Source organism: Galeopterus variegatus, unplaced genomic scaffold, assembly GCF_000696425.1.
Source record: "Galeopterus variegatus unplaced genomic scaffold, G_variegatus-3.0.2 Scaffold8306, whole genome shotgun sequence".
NCBI lineage: Eukaryota > Metazoa > Chordata > Mammalia > Dermoptera > Cynocephalidae > Galeopterus > Galeopterus variegatus.
The window spans coordinates 78,846-91,298 of record NW_007734417.1 but is presented as its reverse complement, the minus strand read 5'-3'; the positions used below and the strand labels follow the sequence as shown (position 1 = coordinate 91,298).

Below are 12,453 nucleotides of genomic sequence, written 5' to 3'. Positions count from 1 at the left end.
CCCCCCCCCCCCCCCATGAATCTGGTTTGGGAGAGACTCTGCATAACCTCCTGGGTCATCTTCCCATTATCTCTGAAAACATAAAATACCTGAACTTCTCAACAGTCTCACTAACCCTGTGGGCATTTAGGCTACTGTGTCATGCACCAACGTCATCTTTCTGTTTTCTTTACACCTTTGAGGCTCTCAAATGTTCTTGTTCTTGACACTGCTTAATCCAGATGTGCTTCTTTTAAAACATCTCAAATGTATCACTTGCAAATTTGTCTCATGCTACATAAAATTTCATATTAATTCTAAATTCTAAAGGTTCCCTCCTCTTCCCCCTTTCTGATGACCACTGCAGACAGCTTAAAACCAGTCTTGAAAATACTGTCATTGCAAGTTGAAGCATGATCCTATATGTCTCTGATAAGATCCCTCTCATTGCATTAACAATTGCAAGAGAAATTCTGAATCCACACTTTGCAGTCACATTTAGTGTCCTGACACGGAGAAAGGGGAGCCCCTCAGTGTCCTGTAGGATGGATCAGGAATTTCCTCGCTGGACCCATTTACACAGCTTGCTGCTGTCAGAATTCATAGCAAGGGCAGTCACTGCCTTGGGGAACTTTAGGTAGTGTCCTGGCACCCCATTTGTAAAATGGATGATAACTTTATGTTACCGACCTTTTCCCCAAGTTTGCATGTCTCCTGTTTTGATCTGCACCAGCTGACCTGCTATGCCCAGAAGGCTATTAATATCAGGCTTCTCCCTTAATAACAATTGATGTTAGGTAGTATTGTTATAGAATGTATGTCTAATAAACAGATTAAAGTCCTCAAAATGCAGTCCTTGCCTCATTTACTGATGCATCAAACATAATGGCTCTATAGTAAATGTAGCAAAATCTCCTAAGGAAGATCATCTACACATTGCCTTTGTCTGAACTGGCAAAAAAACCCAACTTCCTGCATCTGAATATTTAGTATACACTTATATTTTAAATAACCAAAACCAAAACCAAAAGGGTGAAGAATATAACCATATTATCGGATTTTTAATTTTAGGGGATTAATGTAACAATTTTCACAAATACCAACGGCTCCTTATAAAAGTTGCAAATTACTACACTTTATAATCTTTGTTCCTGACACACAGGAGCATGTGACATTTGTTACACACTGGTCACTCCTCCAGCTGAAGCCCTGTCTGTGTGTACAACACTTGCAAATGGTTTACAGCCTACGTCGAAGCATACACATCTACTTCCTAGGCTGCCTTTCTTCTGATCTCCACATGACAGGGTACACCTTTAGAGCCTACACAGCCTTTAAAGAAACCAAAACAGTTAATGAAAAACATGGTTAGATAAACACTCCAAGATGATCTTGGGTTGAAAATACAGCTGAAGTAAATTCAAAGAAATACAGTTCTTTTCTTCACCAGGAACCTGCTCGTCCCGCCTCCCAATCTTTGACAGCATAACAGATGCACCTTCATTAACAAAAAGAAGCTTGAGCACCAGGCGTGTCTACTGACCCCTCCTCTCCTCAGTGGGTTTCAATTGCTCTTGGCAACGCAGGGCCCCAGAACTCACTTCAAAGGCCTGAAACCACTCCTGCTGCTTGATGTGTTTTATGCACTCATTGCACTGCTTCCGGAAGTAGTTTCTCTGCTTCTCATCCAACAAGCCAATTTGGAACAGGAAATCTGCATAGCCCCCTATAATCTGAGGACAAAAGAGACATGCAAAAATGCCACAGAGAAAGAAAGAGAGAAGTTAGGGAAACCAATTTGCTTGGTGAAATAACCCTTTGTAAGTATTATCTTGTGCCAGAATTAGCCAAGTAAGACAATTACACTCAGGTGCGCATGCACACACACACACACACACACACAGAGCATGAAACACAAACATACACATACAGCACACACACGACATAAACACACAACACACAAAAACATACACAACATGCACAAAACATAAACATACAAAAACACACACAACCCAACACACACACACACACACACACACACACACACACACACACACACTTGCACTGACAGCCAATATAGGGTGATAAGTTGAAACATTTGGTAAAAATTAGATTTAAGCCATGAAGCCAACTGGTATTTCCCTTTATCAAGTTAGACCTCTAAAGTAAGAGGAGCCTTCCATGTGATTAAAGGGGGTTTAATCTCCTTAAAGGACAAGAGGGAAAGAAAAAAGGAGACACCTACTGATTCAGGATCAGAATATGCATCTCCAAGAGCAATTCCTTTCAGGTTGATCCACAGCTGGCTCCTGGGGTTGCGGGTGTGGATGTAGTGCGCGATGGCCGGCACGTACTTCCCCGCGTAGGACTGAGAAGGAAGGGGTTGGAACAGACTGTCACAAACTGGTGCTCGTCCTGTTATACACCTCAGTGCATTAAACTAACAGCAGAGCAGCGGCACTTCCACATCACGTGTACCGGCTGTTTCTTAACGGCACACTGTAAACTCCACAGTGACAAAGAGCTCTGTCTCTCCCACTTGTTTTATCGTCCCAAACAGCACCAAGTGACATGTAAGTCACAGGTTAAATGCACAAAAAATAATAGGTGAACATGTCGTAAGTGAACATCCGAATTTCCTTCCAAAGTAGAATAACATGGGCCAGTGAACACAATTCTGTTACCCACTGGGCTTTTCTTACCAGAAAGTTCCATTCAAAGATTGATTAAAGGGGAAAAAAAGAACCTCAAGTCCAAAATTAAGATTTCAAAATCTGTATAATAACGGAAATTTTGAAATCAACATGTATTAAAGGAATAGGAGAAGAAAAGTTAAATAATATTTATTCACCACTAAAATTTTCACTTGAACTTATCTCTATTTCCAACCTTTTCCAGTACAAGGTCCTTTTTTAAGGTCAAAGTGTTTTGTGGACGCCCTTTCCCTTAACAAACATGACAATTAGCTCTACTTTTAGACTATACTGAAAAAGAGCTACTGTTGGTTAAGGAATATTTAAAAAATAATTTTGCATTTTTTCCATCAAAAAGTTGCCTTCTTGCTAAGAAAGTTGGTCACATAGACGTAGAGAGTAGAGTGGCAGTTCCCAGAGGCTAGGAAAGGTAGGGGGAACAGGGGATGGCGGGAGGTTGCTTGACAGATACAAAAGTACAGCCAGATAGGAGGAATAATATCCAGTGCTCTACAGCACTATATAACTAACAAAAAATTATTGTATAGTTTCAATTAGCTAGAAGAGAGGATTTTGAATGTTTCCAATACAAGAAATAATAAATGTTTGAGATAATGAAAAAAAAAAAATCAGTGGTTGCCAGGATTTCAGTCAATGAGGGAAGGGGGGAGGCATGAGTAGGTGGAACACAGAGGATTTTTAAGGCAGCAAAACTATTCTGTATGAGACTGTAATGGTGAATATATGACATCATGCATTAGGCAAAACCCATAGAACTAACTGTACAATACCAAGAGGAAACCCTGATAAAAAAATTAACTTGATAATAATATATCAATATTGACTCATAATTGTAACAAATGTACACACTAATGTAACGTCAATAACAGGAGAAACTGTATATATGGCGGGGGGAGGGTTTGGGAACTCTCTGCTCAATTTCCCTGTAAAACTAAAACTGCTATAAACAAAAAAGTTATTCTTGACACCTCCACTTGTACATCTAATATTTAACTTCATATGTTCAAAACGAAGCTCTCAATCCCCAAGCCCTGCTCAGCCTCCCTTTTAATTCACATTGACTCTGTTGTCCTGGTTGCTCAGGCCGAACCTCCTGGTGTCATTCTTTATGTCTCTCTCTTTCTCTCACACCTACAGAGCTCCATATCAGCCAAGCACGTCAACCCTGCATATTCAATTAGAATAAGTCCAGAGTCCGGTGTCTTCTGACACGCCCACTCCACGGCCCATGCTCCAGGTCATCACCCCATCAACTCTTGCTTGGACTATTGCAGCACCTCCTCACTGCTCCCCTTCTCTTGTCCTTACCTCCATCCAGTCTGTCTTCAAGACAGTTCTCCTACTAAAACTTAAATCAGATCATGCCACTCCTCTGCTCAAACCCTTTTGTGACTTCCTATCTCCCTCAGAGTAAAAGCGAGTGTTTTTTATGAGGCATAGGGGCTGACATGCTCTGCTCCCTTCCCTGACCTCATCCCTTCCTGCCCTCTTGCTCATTGCTCCCCAGCCCCACTGGGTCCATACTGTCCCTTGCACATGCCAGGCATCTGCCTGCCAGGGCCTTCGCATTAGCATTTCCCTCCGCCTGGAATGCTCTTCCCCAGATCACAGTATGCCTAATTCCTTCATTTCCTTAAATGAGACTGGCTGAGGGATGCCTTCCCTGGCCAATCTATCTAAAAAATTTTAAGACCCACTTTTTCATACTTTATATTTCCCTTCTCTCCTTTATTTTTCCTCTTAATCCTTATCACTCTCCAAAGAGCTTTTACTTATTTATCTCGTATTTTGTTATATCTCTACCCATACTAGAATGTAAGATTCATGAACACAGGAATACTCATCCGTTTCATTTATTTGTGCCTTTGCTTGATGCTGTTATGTTAGTGTTCAATAAACGGTTGTTGAATGAATGAATCTATCTCGTATTTTGTTATATCTCTACCCATACTAGAATGTAAGATTCATGAACACAGGAATACTCATCCGTTTCATTTATCTGTGCCTTTGCTTGATGCTGTTATGTTAGTGTTCAATAAACGGTTGTTGAATGAATGAATCTTAAATGAATCTACATGCATTTGAAAAACAGCAATGCATGTGTGTTCAAAACAGACTAGCGGCATTATGTAGGTGCCTGTGAGTTTACAGACCCTTCATAATATCTCCAAGCCTCTCCCGGGGTCTGTAGTTCAAAAGCTGGGAACCCCTGAGAGCTCTCATTTAGTCCCTCCCATAACCATAGACTGGAGACAGCATTAGTCCCCTTGCTAGATGAGGACTCAGAGAGGTTAAGTGGTAGAGCCAGGATTTCACCTGGTCTGACCTACTCCAAAACTCCAAGTTATGATAAAAGAATTTAATTTGTGTAATTTATACAAGATCCCCTCACTGATGAAGCCCTCCTATGCAATAATAATTATGTAGGCAAAGTACTGAATCAAAGCAATTTATCCACTCATACTAGTGAGTACATTTTAGCTTCCTTGTGATAACAGAAAGATGTGTTTATCTAACCACAATTTGGTTTGTTGCATACCTGTGCTATATTCTTGTTAGTGACAATAAGTGAACATTTATCAAATAAAATTTCTTTAAGAAGACACAAAAGCTCATTTCTTTGAGTACTCATTTCACTGGTAAGGATGTATTATCACACAGTCTTTATTCAATCATGGCTTATTGGGCAACTCTTCTGTCAAAGGCATTATGCTAGACATTTGAGGAGACACAAAAATGAGCAAAGCATAGAATTTGCCTGCATTAAGCTCATAATTTCTTTTGAAAATACACTATGAAAATACACTAGTGCACTATCACTCAAAAGTGATAGAGCAATGTTTACCATTTCATGAATTATTAGTCCCATAATGTGTGTATTGCCCAGCACAAAGTAGGTACATAAAAATATATTTAATAAATGAATGACTTATCTGGTATTACTTCTAAATATTTTTTCTTCACTGGAAACTGATGCAAATGCTAAAAAGTATATCTTCTAGTGATACTAACATTCAACCTGTCTTGTTATAAGACGTGGTAATAAAACACCTCTCTTGACTCTTTCTGAGATAGAAGGGCATGCACTTTAAATTCCTTCTGTGACCATCATGTGTACCTGGGATATATTTGGGCAGAAAATCAAGAAGAGAAATACCTACTCAGTTTTTGAGCATATACTATGACCCAGGCTATTTCACCTACTTTCATTTGAGCCAATTTAAGGTAAACATTATTTTCCTATATTTTACAATGGTGAAAACAAGGGTCTGTGCATTTCAGTCACATACGTAAGCTGGAATTCTATCCAAGCTTAGTTGTCTCCACAGCTATCATTTCTCATATCCACTCACATTTCAATCAATGGTCCTGGAACACACTATGGGTCACTGGGATCAAACCTTGGGTTTATCCACTCTGTGCTTGCTAAGCTGACCATGTAGGAAGATAAGTCAGGGAGGTGGGGAGTTCTATAACCCAGTCCACATCTGTTAACCTAACAGTGATGATGTTTACCTCATTTTTTTCCTTTCTAATGACTATCACACACTTCCTTGCTTTGTATCAGTGTGACAAATTCTTCATTGCCTTTTTCATTAATCATTCCATTGGTTGAATGACTTGGCTCTCACACAGTAGACAATTATAGGATTTTTTAATGGAAATCAGACATCAAAACACTAATAAAATTTCAATTATTTTTGCTGTCCCTGTTGAAACATATTTTCTTTTTGTGAGATCAGACTTACTTATTCTTCTTGAATCATTTATTTCTTGATTTAACAATTCTCTGACCACCACAAGCCCTCCAAAAGACAACCAGACAATAAATCAAGTACGTTTTATTTTACCTAGTTTTTCCCTTCCTGTATATATTTTAAATAGAAACCTTATTTCGGGGGAAGAATTTAGACACAATTATCTTATGGATTAGAAACGGGATATATGGTCCCTGAGGCTTACAATTATGATCCTATAATTTTATGAACTCCTGCTCCTTTTGTTCTGAGTTCTCCCCATAATGACAACATCAGCAACAACAACCAGCACTTTCAGTCCTGTGGCTTTTCTGACCTCCCCACAGTGTTCACCACTGTGGGCAGCAGCTGGTCAACAAAGCCCCTGAAGTCTGTCAATTATCATCAACCTTCTACTATGGGATCAGACCCTGGCCTCATAAAAGCTCAAAGCAACATCAAAGCAATTATAAAAGGAAAGAGGAAAAGGCCAGAAACTATCTGAACACATATATATAAATTTAGAATTCAGCAGTGACCTTCAAATGAGGAACTCAGTCAGATAAACATATAGATCTAACATGACAAGTCAAGCTAGGTTAACAATCAACACATCAGGATTCTAGTCTGCCTTATTATTCCCTTCTAATATTTAAAGGAGCTTCGAGTTGCAATTTCCAGCACTGCTCTTGTTTGGTTAATATTTCCCACGATGATCATATTTTGAGCTTACCTCTAACACGAAGGACCAGAAATATTAGGGTGTGTTTGTACATGCTTGTATTTGCTGGGGCTTAAAGAAGCAATAAACCTCCAATTCTCCTCTTACATCAGAAGGATCTCAGAATTCAGTTCTCAGTCTTTTATTTCCCCCTTGAGAGAAAAACGTCTCAACATCATAGCTGAGTAGTAGTTTTGAATCTTGGTCTGCAATCTTTCTGAGTTCTTAAATGACATTTGGAGCTGCCTAATGGAAATCACGTGAGGCGTACATTGTACTTGTAAAAATAGTCTAGAGAGAATGTAATGCTTGGTTAATTATCCAGATGTGTAAAAGCACAATGGCATTGTACTTAAAGAAACTTGTAATTGTGAATTCCATATGAATCTCTCCCTTCTTACATGTTTCAACAATATTCATAGCTGACTTACTGTACCCCTGCCACCTGGTTACTTTTAAGGAGGGGGGGGAAGATTTTATATCTAAAACCAAGCTTCAAGCAGCTCCTCCAGAAGGAAAAAAAATAGTGTCAGAGAATAATACTATAATGAAAACAATGTCCTCTTACAGAAATCTCACATATGTTAGCAGTTACTATTGTTTAAGCTACTCTCAGTTGGCTACATTTCTTACTGAAGCTTAGTAGAAAAAAAATAGATGCAGTTATACTCATTCTCTGCCTGGCTTCTAGGTATGCATTTCACAGTAAAATATTCAGAACTTTATCGGTGACCGTGAGCAGTGGCTTTTGAAATGGGACGCTCCTAAACCCAGACACAAAGTTTTACCATCCCCAGGCCTCAGCTCCTAACCTCTGCCTGGCAAGTGGAAAGGAACATTGTCAACTTCAGCAATGGTATGTTGAGGAGCCCAAGGGTCATTCTGAGCCCCTTGCGCTGCTCTGCCCCCACTCCCCCAGCCACTCAGCTGGAATGATGCCTCTGAAGAATTCACCACTGGGCTGGTGAGAACTCCTCTTCTCAGAAGGAAATAAGCTGGGCTGACCTTCTGGAAAGAGTCATCACCAATGCCTTGTCTTCAAGCTCTTCCCGGGCATGAGCTGTGGTAGAGCCACCTCCCGTCTATGGGAGCAGAACAAAGCGAACAAGAGAACTTCAATGCCTTGCAGAGAATTGTACACACATTGAAAATCCATAGAAAGCCACAAAAACTGGTGAAAAACCTAAGTGAAATGGAGTACCACACAATGGAGCGGACAAGAGGACAGGATTAGGCTAGTGTGACCTTGACTTCATCTAGCCTTGGGGTAGCATCTTACTTCACTTGGTACCACTATTTCCCCTCAGGAGAGCAGAAGTATGGCCTTAAAATGGCCAATTCAGAAAATTAATGAAGGAGGGAAGCTGGAACTTCAGTGTTGTGGTAATCTCTACAACTTCCTAGACATTTCTAGACCATGCGTCATCTAATTTCAAGACCACATTGCTGCAATTAAAAAAAAAAGGCTTCTAACAAGAATATGACTTTATCAAAGCATCTATTTCTCTTGAATATGACCTTAAAAAGAAACTTGCTAAGTCTACAGGCATAGACCTATAGCAAAAACATTTTGATCTGTAGCCAACTTTCAGTCACATAAATTTATGCAAAGGTCCATGCTGCCTTTCCAAATGATGTATTTTTATTTAATATTGAAAGGATGCTGCTTTAAAAAAAAATCCGCCAGTGACAGGCCTAGAACAAGATGCACGCTTCCCCCACTTACTCTGACCTCAGTGCCAATTTGGAGAAACCCAGCTTGAAGCCAGGTGACTCAACCAGATGAATAAACCCTTTTGTTTAAAATGGAGACTACAGTTAATTTGACTTTTAAATAAAGAGTGTGAACACACTGGGCCTCAGTCAACAAACAGAGTCCTTTGTTTGTTCACTGCAGATAGAATTCAGAAGGTTGAAGCTGCATAACAGATTTAACTTAGCATTTCCTGTCCCCAACCTAGATGTCTCATCTAATCAGGTACTATTTATGTCTCTGGGCTGCTTGGTCCAACATGGTAGTTCACGTCAGACTAAGCTTATAATGACTTCTGATTATTTATATTCGTTTTCATGCAACTAAAGAATCAGTAAATACACCCTGATTTTATTTGCATATGCTATCCAAAAGCCAAAGGCCCAACTTACAAACATTTCCATATGTTCTTGTTCAGTTCTTCAGGTTGAAGCTTAAACCTTGATTTTTGTAATATTAAACTCATTAAATAGTCTCAAATCCGTTTTCAATTCTAAAAGAAAATATTGGCAAGTGCAGATGAATATAACTGAAAATGGACATTTGTCATGGGCTTAAGAGCTAAAACAGCTTGAATGTTATCTAATAAAATTCAGTAAGTTCCAAGCCTTGAGAAGTAATTGCATTCCAAGGACTTCAAGTCTTTATATCACTTGAAACTTCCATTTACTCTATAAAACTTTATGATCAAAGCCAAGTCTTTATGATTAAAACTAAGTCTTGGCCAGAAAGACAGAAATATCCAAGAAGCTAGGGAACTACTTCTCTGTTTGCATAAGATGGATAAATCTAGAGATTCTGCAGGAAATATGGAAGGGGAAGTTTGACTCTCTCCTTGGGAAAGTGGCTGTGTTTTACGGGAAGAGGCAGGTCCTGGAGAGCTGGGGAAAGAGCACTCAGCTCCAGGGAGCATCTCTGCAAGCAGGGTGACAACCCTCAGCTAATTTCTTCACTTCAGTCCTCAGACTCTGTTGTCTGACCACTTAGGTTTTAATTCTGGCTCCTCCACTTTCTGGCTGGTAAGGCACACCTACCTACCTCTCTAAGCCTCAGTCACCTCACCTGTAAAATGGGAATGATAATAATAGCACCTCCTTGATGGGGTGGCTGTGAGGTCTAAACAAGGTAATGCATGAAACAGTACTTTGCACAATGCCAGCCACAGGATCCATTCTCAGTCGATATTCCCAAACAAGCTCCACAAATGAAACACGTGAACTAGATGTTCTTGAAGGCTCCCTTCTAGCCACCAAATTCAATGATGCCAGGGCTGGGTTAATAGGATAATGTGCAGGCCTACACAGAATGAAAGGCTACTGCTGGGACAGCTCTCCTACCACACCTTAGATGCCACCCCTCCATTTACATGCCAGTGCTCGAATTCCCCCTACTACAAATATCTTTCCAGAGGGTAGGCTTTGTTCTCTATCCAAATACAAACATGTTGACAGTGCACCACATTAGGTTTAATTTATCAGACCCTTTCTAATGGACATTGAGCTGATATCAAGTCAGGATGGGGGAAAGAAACAGAATGGACATGACAGGGATGGAAGGAGCATGGAGAGACAGAACCTGAGCACAACACAGCTGGGAAAAGGAAGGTTGAAGGTGGGAGGTTAGGCACAGGATGGCCCTGGAAGATAATAGAGTAGAACGGAAAGTCCCCAGGGCCTGGGACATAGTGCAGGGAGTGAAGGTCAGTGAAAGAAAGATGAAAAGATGCTGGAGAGAAACAGCATCGATATTTTTCTTATCTAATGACAGCCTTGCATAAAGCCACTCTGTTGCACTCATTAAACGTGGTGCTTAGTATCGTACAGAGCAAATTAAACAAGCGTGGCTCCCGCGTAGTGGAGCCTGCCGCCTCAACCGAATGGGCTGTCATAATTTCAGCAAAGATTGTCGCACACTGTGCGCCCAACAGGACTTCACTCAGGCGGATGAAGATAAAGTATCCCATTAAGCTCACTAACTAATTGAATGGGCTGTCATAATTTCAGCAAAGATTGTCGCACACTGTGCACCCAACAGGACTTCACTCAGGCGGATGAAGATAAAGTATCCCATTAAGCTCACTAACTAATTTTTAAATAGCTTCAAAATTTTGCCTGTATTTGGGCCTCAAATTAACTATAGCTGCAAAGCTGCTTATAAAAAGTCTGCCCTTTCTGCTGATGGAGAAGAGATGCCCAGTTTTAACCACATGCCCTGCCATTCTGGAAGCGCTCCCATCCATTGCCACAGCCACCCATGGCCCTGACTCCTTCCCTAGAGTGGCCCATGCATCCACATGCTCCGAGAACAATGGACAGTCCCCTTCATCCCGTCACCTGCCTGCCTTTCAGTGAGGTCTGTGTCACTTTAACTTCCAGCTGGGCTCATGCACACTTGAGAGGATACTAAAGTGTGTCTGCACCTCAAGAACAAGAGCAATCTCACTAATAGTTACTGGCTCAGAAAGGATAACACTTATACAGAAAGTTAATTATGGGAATTAAACACAGCTTGTTTCTCTTTTTGAAGTACATTTTTTTATGCCTCAAGGAGGGTGATTTATAGACACATTTGTCTCTTTTTAGAGAAAATTAATTCCAGTTGGTGTTCTGGGCAGAAACGCAGAGAAGAAAGAGAGGAGACAAATCAGCTTCTCCCTTCCCCTTCATGCCAACTGCAGGTCCACACTCAGCCCACTGGTGTGGCCACGCCACAACCTACACTGTGGGGCAAGGAGCCTGGGGTGGGTCCTGGCACATTTTGCGACTACCCCTATAAAAAAACAAAGAAATATACAAAATTACTCACATTAACCTCTAAGCTCCATCTTCGTCTTTTAGATAAAGTGAACTATTTCTTTTAAAAATGGTTTCAAAATAATAGAGGGGACAGTGCCACGTCCCATCAAGTAGTGAGCAGAGCTTCCACCAACACTTCGGTTCCCCTCCACGTGGGCTAGGCCGTGTGCTCAGGAGTCACGATATATTAATGCAGCTTTTCAGCATGAAGGGTAATTACAGTCATCCCGTGTTGGGCATTCACCACAGATAGTAACTGGTCAATATTTGTGGAGGACTGTCTAATTAAATGCTCAAAACAACCCTATGCAGTATGTGCTCTTGTTATTTCCAGACTCCCTTACCCCAGCGTCGGGGCTCTGAACAGCTGCTCCAGACCCTTTAAGCATCAGGCTACCCTCATTCACAGCACACAAATGTGAAGGATATTTAGGTCTAGTGCATTTGCATTGAAAAGCAAAAAAAAACCCATTTCTGACTTTATGCATTTAGTTTTCAAGGATGACCCTACAAATTGAGCAGTATTATTTGTTCAGCCTCCCTAACAGTGTGAGGCAGTTAGAAGTTCAGACAAGAAAGGATTTTCCTTAATGGAAAACCTATAACAACTTTTTTTTTTGGTGGTGGTGGTAGAGAGAGGGAGGGTGGGTTGGTCCTATGTTAAAACTGCAATTATATATAGATGCTTTAAGAGTAAGTCTAGGTAACTGCTTTAAGAGTAAGTCTAGTTGAACTTCTAGTAAAACAAAACATC

At 40.6% G+C, this 12,453-nt stretch overlaps 1 protein-coding gene across 1 annotated transcript in view; it reads right to left on the bottom strand.

Annotated features, from left to right (window-relative positions):
• Positions 1-1,580: 1,580 nt before the first annotated feature.
• LOC103608329 (probable serine carboxypeptidase CPVL) overlaps positions 1,581-12,453 on the bottom strand; it is a gene marked incomplete at its 3' end in the record, with an annotated part of 49,486 nt that continues 38,613 nt past the window's right edge. Inside the window, exons 8-9 of the mRNA XM_008592778.1 lie at positions 2,225-2,347; positions 1,581-1,712 (exon numbers count right to left, since the gene is read on the bottom strand). Coding sequence (XP_008591000.1) covers positions 1,581-1,712; positions 2,225-2,347 — 255 coding nt within the window. The remainder of the gene's footprint in view (positions 1,713-2,224; positions 2,348-12,453) is intronic.